Genomic DNA, 17962 nt, shown 5'->3' with positions numbered 1-17962 from the left:
TCTGCATAGCAACTGTGATTTTATTCAGTTTCTTCATCACTGTTTACATCTCCATATAGAAAATATATAAACACTTTAAACATTTCTATATCCAGTCGGGCAGACTCTGCATGCAGACGCAACAAGCATGAGTGGAAACGTAGAAATGATATAAGGTCTGTGTCACATTATTGCCTCGATTGTAAACTTACAGGACGGGTGAGTACAGAGGGAGTGTGACTCTTCACCTTTGTTTCTCTCGCTCCAGTGTAACAATACATGCAATAGAGAAATATGTCAGTTATAACTTATATGAATGAGGTCGTCACTTCAACTGCGTTTTGCTATTCCCGTCTTCCAGAGGCTCATCGTTTCGGTACAATTCAAGCCGTTTTCTAACGAGACTGGACCACGCGTGCTCCGTCCGTCCACAGAGGTGGATTAAGGTTTGGTTAGTGTGGGATTCCTCCGGTCGCCGCTCTCTGGAGCCCGTCGGACGCCGCTCAGGCCCCGAGGAGCTCGGCTGAGAGCCGCGACTGCAGAGGAGCTCCGAGCGGGAGGGAAATCTCTCTTCCGCCTGCGTCTCGCCGGTGTTTAGATCACGTTATCAAAGAGGTGCATGGACTGCATGATGTTCTCATCCTGGACCAAGAAGCAGAGCGTCACACTGCAACCCTTCGTGGAGAGGAAACGCGGCTGCGCGTCGAGGTTACGAGGGTTAATGAAAACGTACCTTTTGACAGGTCTCCAGAAACTCCTCGATGGTGACCACGCCGTCGTTGTTTTTGTCCATTTTCTGGAAATAAGCAACAAATCAACTCGGGTGTTTCCAAAGGTCAGAGCGAAGAAAACCCGCCGTGTTTCAAGTCTTTGTGTTTCTCTATGAACACACACTGGACAGTAGCTGAATACTTCCTACACAAGCAACCCGGAGAGCCTCTGAATAAAAAAATGTTTCTCGATGGTATTTCACGAGGACTGAACATCCTCGACGTATATTTAAGTGGAACTTCGAGAGGCTCTGCAGTGTATGTCCTGTCCGGTTGGGAGTTTCTGACCTTCTGCTTTTCTGCACTTTGCTCCATGTTTGGTTAAAGCGTCTAAAGTTACACCAGCGAAGTAATGTTCAGGCGGAACGTCAACGTGTGTATTAATGAAAGATGGACACAAAAACCTTTTGACGGGTTTGTAAAATGAAGTAAAAGCAAAAGTTTGGACTAGTGAGACAAACGGCTGGATATATTAAGACAAAATGTGAAAATGAGCTTCGAGTCCGTATTACAGATGAATATTGATCCTAGCGTGTCTGAAGCACACCACGAGACCGCCGACTCTCCAGTCTGGAGGAAATTCTCCTCGAAGAATCTGGTGCGCTTATTTATTCAGCCAAAAATAAAAAGCAAGCAATTTAAACTAGAAGCCTACCACCTGTGGCTCTCTGAAGCTTTTACTAAATTATGCGTAAACAAACGTATCTTACGTTTATTCTGTTTACACGCCAGTCATTTTCCTAAGGACTCTTGTCTCATGGCTAAAAATGGCTTTGAAAGAAGTAAAACTACTAAAATGAGAAAAAATAAATTAAAAAAAGCTAAAAACAACAAGAAACTGAAAAATTCAAGTCATTCTAGGGTTTTTTATTTTGTTTTTGCTTTTTTCAAACAAAAAATGTGAGAAAACAAACCTGCAATCCTGCTTAAAGAGAAGCTGAAATAGTTAAAACTGTCAAAATTATCTCAAAAGTGCTAAAAAAAAGAATATCAAATGAACCCACTAAAGTCAAGTACAAAAACCTAAAAATTAAAGGTTTACCTCCTGAATTGTAATAGAAACTTCATAAATGCAAAATGAGATAGAGTTTTTGTGTGCGTATCATAGCCATAGTTAAGCTGCGTCAGCCTCATCTTAAAACCTCCAGTTAAATTTGATTTGGTGGAATTTTATAAAAACTGCTCTTTTGGTCATGAAGGTTTCAGACCCATGAATTATTCTGCATGTACAACAAGTATGCAGATGAAACTGTGGATTGTTTTCAAGCTTTTTAGAAATGTCAGAAGATAATGAATAATTAAGACACATTTGGATACGAACTCCCCCGGAGCTGTTTGGTCCTCTGTTTTTGTTAAGTCCTTGAAGGATATTTGATAAAAAAATATATATATTGTTAGTCGAAAGCAAGAAAGCAGGAGACATTGTGATTAAGAAGCTCCGCTAATAAAGATGAAAATCAGTGGCTAAAGATCAAATGGAGCAAATGGAGATAGAAAGCGACGTATAAATCTCTTTAAGGCGAGTTTACCATGAAGGCATTTCCCAACTGCCTTTGGTTCTTTGGTTTGCGTATGAACATTTATAAATATTTAAGTGGGAAAGAATCAAAAGCTTCGACCAAATTTACTCCCAGCATAAATAGTTACTGCAGACTTAAAGATCTACTCCACCGGGACTTTTTGATGCACTAAATGAAGGAAGTCTTAACTACTATATTACTGTGCATTTACTATGAGAGACCAGATTATTATGGGTGGATTCTTTTTAGTTGTGCACTATTTTCCAGAAAAGTCTATTGAAGCTTCAGTTCCAGATTGTGAATCCATGCGTCACTCGACTGACTGGAGGTTTACCTGGAAGAAGCTGTCCACGTGCTCCTTGGGGGCGTTGTCCTTCATGCTGGGGTGGGTGTACTTCCCCATCATGTCGTAGATGGAGTTCATTATATCCGTCATCTCCTGGACAATCAGGATAAAGGAGTTAGAACCCTGGGCTGCAGCCTCCACAGCAGGGGGCCGCGAGGCGTTCGGGTACCTCTCTGGTGATGCAGCCGTCCTTGTTCAGATCGTAGAGATTGAAGGCCCAGTTGAGTTTATCGGTGATGGAGCCTCTCAGGATGATGGACAGGTTTATGACAAAGTCCTGCAGCGTGGGAGAGAAGAGGAGCGATCTCGCCTTCAAGTGGGAGAAACGAGAGCAGCAGCAGGAGGCGGAAGAGCCAAACCGTGTGAGCAGCAGAGGGCGAACTCACCTCAAAGTTGACCGATCCGTTACTGTGGAGGTCGAACGTGTCGAAGAGGAAGTGTGCGTACATACTGGAGTCTGCAAAGAGACGGGCCGACCGCCACCAAACCGAGATTCACAAGAGGATCAGAGGTTTTGCACCGGTTGCCTTGGTGACAGTGGTTTTAATGAAGTAATCACATTACCACTTTTTGCTGAGATTGTGAAGCAGCAAACGTTTCACTTAAACAACTATAAGCTACTTTAATTACTTTAATTTCAATCCGTACAACTGTCGTTTATGCATCTCTTCATTCATGTGTACGTCAATCTGTACATTCACCCGTTCATTCATTAATTCATCCACCAATACACTCATCCATTTGTCTTCCATCTCTTCTTTCCATCTTTTCACGGCACTATGTGGGATTAAGCGATGCCTTAATGGAAGGATGTAAAACTGTGGGCCATTATAATCTATAAATAACTCCAACTCTATATATCTGGTCTAGTGCTATAAAGTATTGATGTATCATTAAGAAGTTCATATTCAATTAGCTATCCCTTTAGAACACGACAAACCTGAAACGTCAATAAAAAAACCCCTGTAATTTCAACAATATTCTGCCTCAGTTCATCGTGTGTTTTACAACGAACAGATCACAGTGGATTTTTGTTATTTACAACTTTAAAGGCAGAAGACATTTGGCCACATGGAGCTGGAACTCAATAATATATTCGGCTACTTCATATATTGATCAGAGTAACTTGTCATATTCTTGAAATTATCTAAAATGTCAAAACTTTTCCGCATCTTTGTATGAATCCTGATCACCTGGACAGACTCAACTGCGCCTCTGGTGGTCAAATAAATATACTGCAGTCAATGTCAGTATTTCTGAGCTGGTAATTGTAATTTTGCCGGCCGGTTCAGGTCAGAGGTCGTATGTTTGACACCCCGGCTTTAACAACTCGAACAAGCAAAACAATTCCCTGCTGTTAGTTTGGACGAGGAAGTCAGCCCAATAAACAAGTTTGCGTTAAATAAAATAGCTTGTTCTTGCAGCTGTTTCACATTTCTGAGGCCGGATCGTCTCACCTCCCTGAGGGAAGAACTGGGAGTAGATACTTTTGAAAGTCTCCTCGTTCACCACACCGCTCGGACATTCCTGCAGGTTTCAGAGAAACATCAACAACAATCCAAAGCAATGCTTGGTGACATGAACGCGACGCCGTTTACACAGATCGGAGTTGTCAGGCATCGGGGGGGGGGGGGGGGGGGGGGGGATCAGTGACTGACGTTTTTGAATCCCCGGTACAGGACTTGCAGCTCTTTCTTGCTGAAGCTGGTTTGCTGCATGAGTCGGTCGAGTCCCTCTGGCCTGTAACACACCGCCGATGACTCGCCATCATCTGCTATACTTCCTGCACGAGGACAGAGAACGGAAGACGTCCACTAGATTCCAAGTAAACTGCTTTTCATTCCCTGATTGGCAGAGAGTTTGAAAAGGAACTTGCCTTGATTGATAGAGGAGCTGGAGCTGGAGCGGTAGCAGGGCAGCAGCTTGAGGAATCGCTGCTTGATGGTCTTCTTGTTGGGCTTTGATGGAGGATTACCTGGAGCACAGATCAGCAACGTTAAAAGGAGAAGATACAGTACAAACAGTTGGACTGGCGAGTTGCTGCAGCTTGGAGCGGGTGAATGAGTTTGCTGAGGTTTGAGCCAGCGTGACCCGGTGGATTGGATCGGTTTGGAGGTCAGCCAGCACGTGAGCGCTGACGGGAAAGGACACATGAAGTCACAGTGTGACCTGCATTCTAAAGTGCTCTTTCACTCTCTGCACTGACAGGAAACCATTACTGTTTTGAAGCCTATTTTCAGCCACCAAAACCTCCTTTTCCCCGCAATGTGGACCAGGAAGGACGTTTCAGTTGTGGAATTCACAGTCATCTCAAAGATAAAGTAGGTTTGTCACCTGTCAGAAAGTTAACACACCTGCAGAAACTTGTTCAGTTGTGCAATCCCGGTTTGCACCACCAGATGTCGTATTGAGTCGCTCGAAGAAGCATTAGGAGGAAAAGTTAACACGATGTCTGAAGTGCTGTCGTCCACCTAATAAGCAGGTTCACCCAGTGAGGAGCAGCAAAAACCAAACAGTGAAAACAAAGATGACGTGACTCAACACTGAACGACAAAGCCCTCAATTTATAGCACACTCCTTTAACCCTTACAAGACCGATTTTCAAACCAAACATTGAGGATTAAAGTTTCTATTTCAAAGTTAAAAGACTTCAATTGATGCAGTTCAGTCAAGTTACTGACAAAATGTTTCATTATTTACTGGAAGCCAATGACAAATAAACATAAATCAAACATTTTCACAGAAAGGTAATGCAATACTGTTGATAAGTTCCTGTGAGTTTGCATTTATGTTAATTAAAATATGATGGTCAAGTAAAGATCATATACATGAATCTTCCAGAAAACAACAAACCTGAACTTCATCTTTGAATATTTTCCTGCATCTTAGTTGTTTTTTGTGATGTGGTCAATAAGAACTCCGTTGTTTTACACACACACACACACACACACACCCACACACACACACACACACACACACACACACACACACCCGCACCCACACACGCACGCACGCACGCACGCACGCACACGCACGCAGACTCTGAATGAGAGTTTTAATTGTTATACGTTTCCACCAGAGGGCAGTGTTGAGTTACATTGACATTACATGAAAAGTGAAAGAGTTCCCAGTGACCATTCATCAAGAAATGTAACCCTAACCTTAACCCTAATGCACAAGGAGCGCTGCAGAGTCATTTTTAAGTCAGAGTCAGATGGTGAAATTCTGCGTTTGGATTTTACTACACTCTGATCAGCCATAACAATATGACCACTGACAGGTGATGTTAATAACACTGGTTTGTGGATATATAGTAACAAATTCATTCATTCATTCATTCATTTTCTTCCGCTTATCTGTTTCCGGGTCGCGGGGGTGTCAGTCTGAGCACTGTCACCCAGATCACAATGCACCATTTAAGAACCTTCCTGCAGGTGGTGAGCCCACGAGAAGGTGGCACCCGGCGTGGGACACAAACCCACTACCCTGAGATTGTGAGTCTCATGCTCTACCAACTGAGCTAGCCGGGGGACTAGTAACAAATTAATATTTTATAATTAATTGATGTGTTCATACAACAAAAAAGGAAAGTGTAAAGATTTGAAGGCTGATGATTGTTGGAGCGTCTCTAAAAACTGAACTTCCAGCTCAGCCTGCACTGATCACTTTCTAATCGAGCGTCGTAGAAGAAGGTCTCAATGAGGCGCGACCTCACCGCTTTCAGGATTTCTATTAACATCTTGCGTTTTAATCCCAGCAGCACACCTTCAGGTCTGCGTTGGTAACAAAAGAGGACATGCGCGGTATTAGGGAGATGGCTGAGGCGGCGGAGGTACTCTCATACTCAAATAGAAATATAGAATCTTGTCTGAAAATGTCAAAGTAAAATGGGACAATATAAGAAAATCAGTTAAGTACTTTAATGAGGCATTTTCAAGGCAACTTGAGTTTTTATTTGTGTTGGTGGTGGTAGCAGTGGGGTGCATGTACGTTCACTGACACACATTATAACCACTGTGATTTAAATACCATGTTTGCCAGTGTAGATATAACAGCTTAGACTTTTCATATCACCACAGTTTTATTTTGGAAATATATCTTTTTCTAATAAGATTACATAAATGATAAGAATATTTACGAGAATTTTAAACAAAAACTCAATAACCTGGCTTTTATATGAATACACTATGAATTCAATTTAAAACATGAATTTTCTAGAGACAAACAGTAACTTGATTACTTATTAGATTTCATCAAATTTCTGAGATTCATTGTGGATAATTGTTATTATCAGAGTCTTTAAATACGTGAAAAACCACAATGTAAGAAGTAAAAAGTATTAATATTTAAGTTAAGTACAGACAGCTAAAGAAAAAAAAAACTAATTATTACAGTAACAAAGTCCCAGTACTTCATTACCTCACACCTCTGTTCGTTGTTACAGTCGACTCAGCGTATACTCAACAGTTGCTGTCTGCACAAACATGCTAATCTCATTTTTTGACACCCTGGTGTGTTTTGGTTGGAAGTTATGCAGAATAATGAATGAATCACAGTGGAACACGCTGCTGCAGCAGCTGCAGCACTACAGGCTCAGACACACAAACTCGTGTCGCAATAAATAGAACATTTTGAGTGCAAATTCAGCTACTATAAACAAGCGTAAATTATTCACATCACTCTGCTCTGCTGGATTAAACTGGTCATTACTCAGCCTGTCACCCCTGTGTTGTGTTTTATATTCAACATACTGCCGGCTTTCATACACACCCTTTATTTATTGTTGGGTTTTTATCCCTCCCTGAATCAAACTGCCGGCTGAGTGATTATTATTATCATTGCTCCGAGGTTGTATTTACCTCGTAATACACTTATGATCAGCAGTGACGGTGTATGCTCAGGAAATATCAATCAAACCACCAACTGCTGCAGCTGTGAGCATGTGAAAAGCAAACAACGCTCACAAAGGCAGCCAACAGGGAAACGCTTGTGTCTGAAGAAGAGGAACAAGCAGAACCAGAGGAAGTTTCTTCATGACGGATTCAGCTGAAGCTGCTTGTTGGACGGATCTCAGCTCAATGACTCCAACTACCTTCATGCATTTAGTTTATATTCTCTCAGTTTAAGGATCTTCCCTATAAGGCAGTGGTTAACAAACCATGTGACGACCAACATAAAAAAACATTACCTTTCATTCTTGACGCCTGAAGTTAAAGTTCATTTTTAGACTTTTTTTTTTTTTTTGTCTCTTTCTGAGCTGTTTATGTTTTAAAAGTTATTTTTGCAAAGAGAACAAATCTTAAAAACACTTCATGTTGAAAATACTAACAATGTAAGAGATGGTGTACTTTTAAAAGCTAAACTACTTGTATGTCCTTTTTCTTAAACTTTATTTGATTCATTTTGAAATTTGAAGTTTGCATCAAACATTTATTGGAAAAAAAAACAAAAGTGTAGCAGACTTCGAAGGTAGAAACTGTTCGGTGTGTAGGTTTTCTCTGTGGATCGATGTGAAGAGATTCTCTGAATCAGATCAATAAACTCCTCCATGTCAATATTTACAGGTTTAAAATAAGTTTTTATCCAAGCAGGTGGAGCGAAGAGACGCATGAAGAATCTCAAAAGCAGAAAAAATAAAAAGGAGAGTTAAAGTCCTGAAGAAGCTCCAAGTTCAGTCAGAACAGCTCTGGCTGGCTTTCAGAGCTCCTGGTGGGAGCTCATCCATCAGCGTCGGGTCAGTTTGACAAGAAACTAAATCAGGCCGTGAGGTGGAGGCTTTTCATTCATATATCATTTTATACACATTTCCCCTAAACCAGCGGTCCACAATCAGCGGTTTTCATCTATTTCCAGTAAATAAATCTGCATGTGGATCCACAGAATGAAGATCAAACAGCCCATAATGTTTTAAACCTGGTTTAGTTTTGGAATGGAGCACATGATGCACGTCAGACGTTCCCTGGCCAATAGTTAGAATCACAAGAGGTTTTATATTATTTTAAGCTGTTTGTAGCAACCTAGTTTGAGCTTTTCTTCTTGTTTATTTCTTTTTTTACTTGTTTAAGTTGTTTCATGAATTTTAGTTCTATGATTCATTTCAACAGTTTTTTTTGCATCTTTAGTCATTTTGAGCGATTTTCAGTTGTTTTGACTGTTCTACTTCTGTTTTTTTTTTTTAATTCAGTTCAATTTTATTTGTATAGCACCAAATACAACACAGTCATTTCAAGGAACTTTTACTGAGAAAAACCAAATAATTCCACATGAGCAAGCAGAGGAGACGGTGGAAAGGAAAAACTCCCTTTTAACAGGAAGAAACCTGCAGAACTGAACTCAGACTTATTGAAACTTGCAATAAGTGACATGCTGATCTCGTGTGTGTGTGTGTGTGTGTGTGTGTGTGTGTGTGTGTGTGTGTGTGTGTGTGTGTGTGTGTGTGTGTGTGTGTGTGTGTGTGTGTGTGTGTGTGTGTGTGTGTGTGTCAGGAGGTCATTTTACACTAATTGAGCATCTTTTAGCTGACGTCGTCATGGCAACAAGCCTCTGTGCTCACAATGAGCCCTCAGATATGATCTGATCAAAGACCTCGGTTTATTGACATTGGTGAATAATTCTGATTATATGAGCAGACTTCTTGTTAATGCAGTTGATATTTTAACGCACTTTGAATTTTTGATATAATCAAGACCGTTCTCTATGAGACAGAATCGATATGAACTGCAAACGCCTGGCTGGGTTTTCTATGTCACTATGTTAAAACAGCTAATAATGTCTTACTGTACAAGTGGGGATGTTCATATTAGTGACAGAAAGTGGCACCCCCCCCCCCCCCCCCCCCCCCCCCCCCCAACGATCTAAGGATCTAAAGGTCAGGGTTAGAATGACCTTAGAAAATGTAAAAAGGAAATTACACAAAAAGACATAAAATGAAAGTTTTTAATAAAAGTCCATCAGTATTTTGTCCCTTCTTTATCACACTCAGGGTTGCAGGTTGCTGGACATGAGTGGAGTTAAGGTCAATCACACATTCACATTTACACCTTAAAGGGCAAATTACAGCCACAAATGAACCTCAAACCACAAGGAGAACATGCAAACTCTGATCATCCAGCCCAGATTGTAAACCATCGTTTTCTCTCTTTGAAGACCGTGAACTGGAGGAAAGTCACCACTCTGCTGTTTCAGCTCAGGGACATTAGAGGTTATGAAACTAACCTCGGAACTGAACAGCTGGTGGAAATAGCAGCTATAAGTTAACTGTACTGACACTTGGACAAATACTGTTAGTTCATGACCTGATCGAGGACCTCGGGTTAGAAACCACCAGGTCTGAGGCCACAGAGCATCAAACTGGACTTCCAGGTCTTTAGATGACTTTATTTACCGTCTTCATGTTGGCAGTGAGTTGGTTGGTCAAGCTCTCATGGAAATCCCTGCTATGACCTCCAGTTTCCTCAGTCAAGGTCAATGAACCCTGCGACGCACATTTACAGTGACGACTTGACAGAGATCCATCTGTAATGTATGAAGAGACACGCCAACAACAAACCCAGAAGATTTCCAGCAGCTTCACGGTGCAGCAGCCTGGAGAATTCAAAACTAGGAAATACTCAAGATTGATAAAAAAAGAACTTTCCAACAGGTCGGTCATGAGCTGCAACCCCGCGTCCGGACCCCAGGTTACCGGCCGCCTGCAGGGTTCTTTAATGAAGCACCGAGTTGGCGTCACCTGAACGCCTCGTGCACCTGCTCACTGTTTGGTTAACCTGCTGCCGAGTTCACGTCACGCTGGCTATTGTTCCAGCAGTCAATAAATAAATAAAGCATCATGTGTTCATCATCCCTCCGTTTACAAAGCAGGAATCCAGAACCTGCAAAGATATTCCGCAAAAAAATGTTATTTTTAACACCTTCGTTTGGTTATTTTTAAAGCGAAGGACTATTTTTGGGGAGCGGTGACAGGGCTGACAGACCAGCAGAGACCCGAGTGTTTGATCTCTCAAGCGTTTTATTTTCCTCTTGAATTAAATCCTCCAAAGTCTGACAAGAGAAGAAGCTCCTCTGATCTCAACGGGCTCTAAACACACACTGACAGGTATAGACTGGTGGCTGGAGAGTCCAGCTTCTCCAATACTTTTCTATTTTGCCAGCGTTCTTCTGGCTTGTGTGATTGATTGATTAATTTATCAATCAATCACTGTGATGACAGCAGAGCAAACAGCAGAATAAAGACTTCCTCTCAGACCTTTGTCAACCTTATTAACTTGAGAAATGTTTGAATGACAATTTGCACTGCTGACCAAACCAAGGTAATGAAAGAGTCATGCAGCCTCTGCTGTCCAACGCTGCATGAAATAACATTCTTGATCATTTTGGGAGATGAGATTTCTGTGCAGACTATAGAATGACATGAATTAAAGCGACAATTCTTTCAACTTGGACACATTTAATTATCTAATCAGTCAAAAAAAAAAGTAATACGTGTTATAGTCTAACCCTTTATAGGATTCTCAGTGAGATCCTTTTAGCTTCAGTGGTTCCTTGTATGTAACTTTTTGACTTATTTATAGATGAGGAAATCTGTCAGAGGAATAAAAACGGACCCAAACCACTCAAAGCTATAGTGTTATTCAAACAAAACACCCTAAATGTGATTTATTAAATGGAAATGCAGCAGACAGGGGCACTCACTTATTATGCAAAATAAATTCTTTGATAATTTCAGAACCCTACAAACTTATTTTAATGTAAAACAACTATTCAATGTGTTTTTTTAGTTGTTCTTTACTCACCCCTGTTACTTTGTAAGAACTGTTGAAGTAATTAAAAGAATTATAATTTCCAACCAAATCTGATGCTTTAGTCTTGTTTTTAATCTTCCCGTTTAAGACGAGCTGTCAGGCAGATAATGTCCAGCTACCCTCAGTGTAAAGACTCCGTTCAGATCGTGGTGCTGCACCGACTCCACATTACTGATCGATTACAACTCATGGATGACCGGATCAACCAGACAGAACTTCATGTGATGCAGGATTACTGCGGATCTGAACGCCAAAACGCAGAAACCCAAGCGGGAATCATAATAAATGGGAGGAAACCAACCTGTGAGCGGGTCGTACGACCTGTCCAGCTCTCTGGAGTCCGACAAACTCTGATCCTGACTCCTGGACTTCATCTTCTGACCCCCTCCCTCACCTTTTCTCTCTGGTTCAACCCGCAGTTTTGGTGCGTAATGGCGCAGCCGCGGCTCATCCACGACCTGTGCGCATCGATTCCTCTCTGCAGCGCACGAAGAGGAGAGGCTGAGACAGAACCCTGCGCGTAAAGCCGCGTGCGTAAAGCTCTCCAAACTGAGCCTCCCCTGTCCAAACTGAAGTCTCTCCACCTTCAAGACAGCAGAGCGCAAACGTCCAGTTTGCACAGGTGGGAATGAGATGGGGGTGAAGGCTCTGCGCTCCTCCCTCCCTGAGAAAAACTAACAAACATTACTAGAAAAAGACACATGACTCTAATGTGTGTAGAAGTAAAGTTCTGATACTGATTGTGGAGATGAAATTATGCCTGAACCACTTTGAAAAGGAGCCATCGTCCCCTCTCTTTTGGTTGATAATGGTTTGTTCCATTGCATAGTTGGAATAATGTGTTTGTGGATCTGTGGAAGTATATTATTGATTTTTTATTTTTTCCCCCGTTCATTTTAAAATGTAATTCTAAGATACCATTGAGATGCTACAACAGCCTTTAAAATTTTCTTTAAAGGATTTCAAATTTTCAGGACTGTATTCTTGGTTTTTATATCAATTGTTTTTTTTTCCCTCAATGATCAGAAACATTTGATTGGAAGTTTTTAACATGTTAAAAAAAAAACACAACCCAGAACATACAATTACATAAACAATATAAAAGGATCAACACATATGTGCCCGTGTGTTTCACATGCACAAAAAGGAGTAGGAAGAAGACATACTTATTAAGTACAGGAGCTGACAGCTGTTCGTGATGCGTTCAGGTGCATCATGTAAAGGCCCCTGCATACTCCCTTTTTGAACCCATAGGAACAAGAAGAAAATTCGGCAGTGACGTCAGCCAGCTGCTGAAAAAAAAAAGCTTTTTTGGCAGGACCGTTCATACTCCGATAAGAAGCTGCCGAACTCGCAGGTCACGCCCCCTCGCGTGGCCTGCCAGGGGGTTAGAGCTAGTGTTGTCGACCAGTTGGTTCTAAACCCAGATTGACTTTCTGAGAGGAAGTTGTATTTTTCTACGAATTTGTCGAATCTATTATTAAAGATTTTCTCAATGATTTTAGAGAATTGAGGAAGAAGAGAAACAGGTCTGTAGTTTGTGAAGTGGTGTCTGTCGCTGTTCTTGTACAGTGGTATGACCTTGGCTGTTTTCATTTTATTTGGAAATTGCCCTGTTTGAAATGATAAATTAAAAACGTAGGTTAGTGGTTTGGAAATGTCCGCAATGACTTTCTTAACGACAAACATGTCAATGTCTTCATAGTCACTGGATGTTTTGTTTTTACAATTATTAACAGTTTGTATTATTTCTTTTTCGTCAGTGGCAGGGACAAACATGGAATTTGGGTTTTTATCTACTAACATTTCTACAATATTTCTCCACTTGCATCCATCTTCTCCATACAGTCTATAACAAACATAAGACCCGGTAGCCGAAACCGGCCCGCAAGAGGCTCCAATCATTTTTTTAATTTAAATTTAAAGTTAAAATTTAAAGGTTATTATGACTGTATTTTACTGCTCCGGCCCACTCAAGATGGAAATTGGCTGAATGTGGAGCCTGAACTAGAATGTGTCCGTCTCTCCTGAACTATTTGCCCTGCTATTCAGTTCAGGGTCACTGGAGTCAATCCCAACTAACGAAACAGAAACTTATACTCATGACTATGTTTAATTTCACTTCAAATTCACGTTTTTAGAGAACTCAGCTTCTATAAGGATGTAGAGGTGGACCCACCTTCAAAGCATTGGTCTCAAAAACATGACGTTTAGCCTCTGTCGCTCCAACATTAAAAAGTTCTTCTTGTGCAGGTCTGGTCGGGAGCCACAAACCATCACAGCTACAGTGAGACGAGCCGCGACGGAGACGAGGCAGATCCCCGAACAGAAGGACGTTGAAGCGGCGCTCGTATCTGCTGATCCACAACTGGCTGATGGACGGCGTCTCCTTGGCTCGGGCCTGGAGCTGCTTTGGCGGGAAGAAGTAATACCTGTAGATCAATAGGCTGTCAGCCCCTCCGGCCGTGAGCTGCTTGAGTTAACGCGTGACTCCATCATATTTCAGAAGACGAAGGCACCGGGGTGTTGATTAGAGGGGGAAATCATTTGAATAATAGATCCATAAATACGCGGCATAAGCCAGAAGGAGCTGGAGGCGGAACCGCAGCTGCTTTATGGGATAAACTTCAAGATTTCATCAGCTTTGTTTCCCATCATTCACTTCTGTTTAAAAACACAATGATATTTATATGCGATAGCCGGGAGCCTCTCAAGGACGTCTTAAATGTTCAGAGGTGCAATTAACCTCCTTCATATATATATACATATATATACTGTATATATATATATATAGAAGCAGAGACCTGATTTTCCACCAGACTTTTGTGATGGATATCAGTAAGGTTTTGGCAGCAGAGACAAGAACATTGGAAATAGTTTAACTTACTGGAAAATGTCCGAACGTGCAGTCCAGATAGGTCATCAGTCCATCAAACACTCAAAGACAGACAGACAGACAGACAGACAGACAGACAGACAGACAGACAGACAGACAGACAGACAGACACACACACACACACACACACACACACACACACACACACACGCACACACACACACGTTTTTGGACTGTAGTACTGAGTACTCAGACAAACCTACGTGCACAGGGACAACATGCAAACTCCACACAGAAAGTCTTCAAGCTCGGACACAAACCGTGGAAGTTCTCACTTTGAGGACAGACTTCAAACAACTTCAATCCAAGACATTCATCTATTATTGATCCAGCGTACACGGTGGCGAGAAAAGTTCCATTTGAATGTTTTCCAAAGGTACAATAGACTTTAGTTTGAATATTGGTCGTCAAACAAAACAATGAAATGCTGTTTGGATCCTTGATCACACAGGTGCAAACTGTGTAATATTTGTAACATCTGAAGTGATGATCAACACAAAACAGCATTTTGTATTTCCCGTAAAGTCACATTTACAACCTGAACAGAAAATCAAACTCAACTGAACACAAACGTGCTGATTTGTTCTTTATGTGATTAATAATCCGACTCTGAAACGGATTGTGAGTTTGCTCTTTAAGTATACTGAATGTATGTGTTCTCAATGATTTGCATACAAAACCAACATTAAACAAAAATATTGAGCAACCGCCTTTGAGTAGCATTTTCTCTTAGAGAAAAAAAGCAATTTTGTTCTTCCAAAGGAAGCTCAAATAAAAAAATAAAGCTTGTTGGTGATAAACGGTGCGGTGAAGCTTCTTTAAAGACACGAGGACGAGTGAGGGATTATCGTTCCCCCCCGTCAGGACTGCTGGGGAGGAGAGGAAATATCTATCAGCTGCTGGCAGAAGAAATAGGATGAAGGAAAACTCAAGTCAAAGGAGGACAGAAGGCAAGGCAAGGCAAGGCAATTTTCTTTCGAGAGCACCATTCAAACACAAGAAGAGGCCTGGTGAAGGAGAAGACAGCAGAGCGTCTGAAAACTGAAGAAAATCTGTCTGACTCTCACAGAGGAAACACGGAGGAAAGATATTTGAATATATTCATGTCGTGGGACGTTAAATCTCACAGTACTGACGGTGTTTATCTCCTACAGGGGCTGACGGAGAAGTTCAGCACCACTGCAGGCCGCACACCAGAACAGACAGATTCCCAATAATGAGCCCTGATGGATGGATCCAGTCAGTTAGTCAGTCAGTCAGTGAGTCTTAGGAGAAGAACCATCATTTATGTAACACAGTCTGCACTTGTGGGTGCATGTGTGTGTGTGTGTGTGTGAAGGGGGGGCGGGGGGTGCTGGAGCTTCAGCTGAGACAAAGTAGGCAATCTCCCCACAAATGAATATTTGATGAGAAGGCTGATATGCTTAAATGAAACATTCTAAATACACAGCAGCGTTAATGAGTTGTCACAGTAAAACACCCGGGCTCTCCTCAAAACACACACACACACACACACACACACACACACACACACACACACACACACACACACACACACACACACACACACACACACACACACACACACACACACACACACACACACACACACACACACACACACACACACACACACACACACGATCCGATAAAACTGCACGGGTTGAAGTCAGGAAGTTCAGATTTTAACATTTTGGGAAGAAAATAATCTCAAAAATCTGTGAAAGGAACAAACGAGGCTGTTGACGAGATGATTCATCTTGGAGAAGCGAAGCTCTCTGGGATGAAGCTTGGATCCATTAGAGGCTCGTCAGTGTGGTTTTCTTAAGGATGCTCGCAGCTTTAATGACGTGTGTGAGAGACAGAAATCACAGACGTGGAGGTCGACAGGTGGCTGCATGCAGCTGCAGATGAATGAGACGCTGCTTTTTTATTGCTAAAGGTTATTGGGAATACACTCATGAGTGATGTACAGCGACAAACATCAGGCTGGTGGAAATGTTGGATGAAAACTCAGCTTCCTCCATCTGAGTCTTCATCTCCTCTGACCTCTGCCTCTACGTTTCCTCCATCCAGAGGATCGGGCTCCTCCGACCAAAGACTGAGCCGGCTTGGTTTGTTTTGGTCCTGAGGGCGCAGACATCATTAGAAATAGCTGCAGGACAGAGTTTATCAGGGAAAGGAGCTAATTAGTTTCACAACACGAGGGGTAAATGGCGGCACAGCGCGACCGAGGGAGAACGACACCAGAGCGAAACAGCAGAGTCTCCGGTTTCCCAGCAACCGAGACCCGCTAGCGACTTTAAATACTGAATTCACCGATTCAAACGGTTATTTCAGGTGCACTTAATGTCTGCAGAAAGGGGGAGGATATTGATTAATACATGAACACTTTTCCCATTTCTGCACTCAGTTGTTCCCTACGGGGAAAAACACACGTGACATGGTGTGTAAACAATCGCAACGGTGTGAGTCCAGTTGGTTCATGAAGCTCATCAGAGAGGTTCAGACCGGGAAACTTCAAACTGTGAGGAGACCGTGCTAACCACTGCACTACTGTGTCACCCATTACTTAGTATTTTAAATCAGTTATTCTATTGGATTACCGTCCCAGCCGAGCTCGATGCAGGCTGCTTATCCCTGACAGAGGAAAAACGAGCAGACGTGGTTTCAAGTCTGTCTTACCGAAAAAAAATTTTAAAAATCAATGTCGCAAAGAAAATCTCCAAACTTACCATCTAGGCACAGCCAGGTCAGTCTTGTAATAATAATAGTAATAACAATAAGGATAATAAAATTCAATTGGAGGCGCCTTTCAGGTCACCTTACAGAGAATAGGAGCATAAAATATAATATAAATAAAAAGTAGTACCACTTTGTACCACAAGATGATGCTGTGGGTCACTGTGACAAAAGCAAGCAGGAGATTTCAAGAAGCGTTTGTCAATTCAGACAAAAGTATCCTAACTTAAATGATTCACGTCACGGTCACGTCATTGTGTATCCAGGAGCTTCAGGTATCGTCAGTGAGTATTTTAGGTATACGGATTGTGAAATGCTCAAGTATAATTTTCCACTTCTTTCAGTCGTCTGCATCATTTACTTACATCATCTTCACGTTTGTACGTCTGTCATATCAAGTGTTTATCCATAGACCCTCAGATCTCTGAAGTCCTGCAACTGGACCAACTAAATAATTGTTACAGTAAAGTATTGAGCCAAACCAGTGCACTACTGTCTTGTATATTATGACAATAAAGCTTAATTCATTCATTCATTCTCGTGTGCATCATCACTCTTATCCACGTGGTTTGCCGTTCGTCCATTCCAGAGGTCTGCAGCGACATATGACTCTTTGGACCGTTCGTAGTGGCGACCTGGACATTTCACAAAATGATACCTAAATAAACATTTGCTCTCGTTTACATTTTATATTGCCACACAAAGTTATTTTCAAAAAGGACTTTTAACCCTTGGCTGAAAAAGGCTTTTAAAAAAAAAAGGCACAACTGAAATAGTTAAAACCACAAGAAATGAGGGGATAAAACTACTAAAACGGCTTTAAAAAAAAACAAAAAAAAAACTAAATGACTACGATTTCTAAAAGAAAAAACAAAATGAGCTAAAAAATGGTTTTAAAAATGATTAAA

The 17962-nt window shown here is 41.6% G+C and overlaps 1 protein-coding gene across 1 annotated transcript; it reads right to left on the bottom strand.

Annotated features, from left to right (window-relative positions):
• Position 1: 1 nt before the first annotated feature.
• On the bottom strand, positions 2–11961 carry LOC308110188 (A-type potassium channel modulatory protein KCNIP2-like). Its single transcript, XM_080464335.1, has 9 exons — positions 11718–11961; positions 4492–4590; positions 4274–4398; positions 4073–4142; positions 3002–3072; positions 2785–2892; positions 2604–2708; positions 713–775; positions 2–621 (listed from the first exon to the last, which is right to left on the bottom strand). Exons 1-9 carry the CDS (start codon positions 11788–11790, stop codon positions 574–576), a joined length of 762 nt encoding a protein of 253 aa, XP_080320461.1. The 5' UTR covers positions 11791–11961; the 3' UTR covers positions 2–573.
• Between the last annotated feature and the right edge of the window lie 6001 nt (positions 11962–17962).

This window comes from Lipophrys pholis, assembly GCF_963383615.2.
Source record: "Lipophrys pholis genome assembly, chromosome: 5".
Taxonomy (NCBI): Eukaryota; Metazoa; Chordata; class Actinopteri; order Blenniiformes; family Blenniidae; genus Lipophrys; species Lipophrys pholis.
The sequence above is the reverse complement of the archived record's forward strand: the minus strand, read 5'-3'. Positions and strand labels throughout refer to the sequence as shown.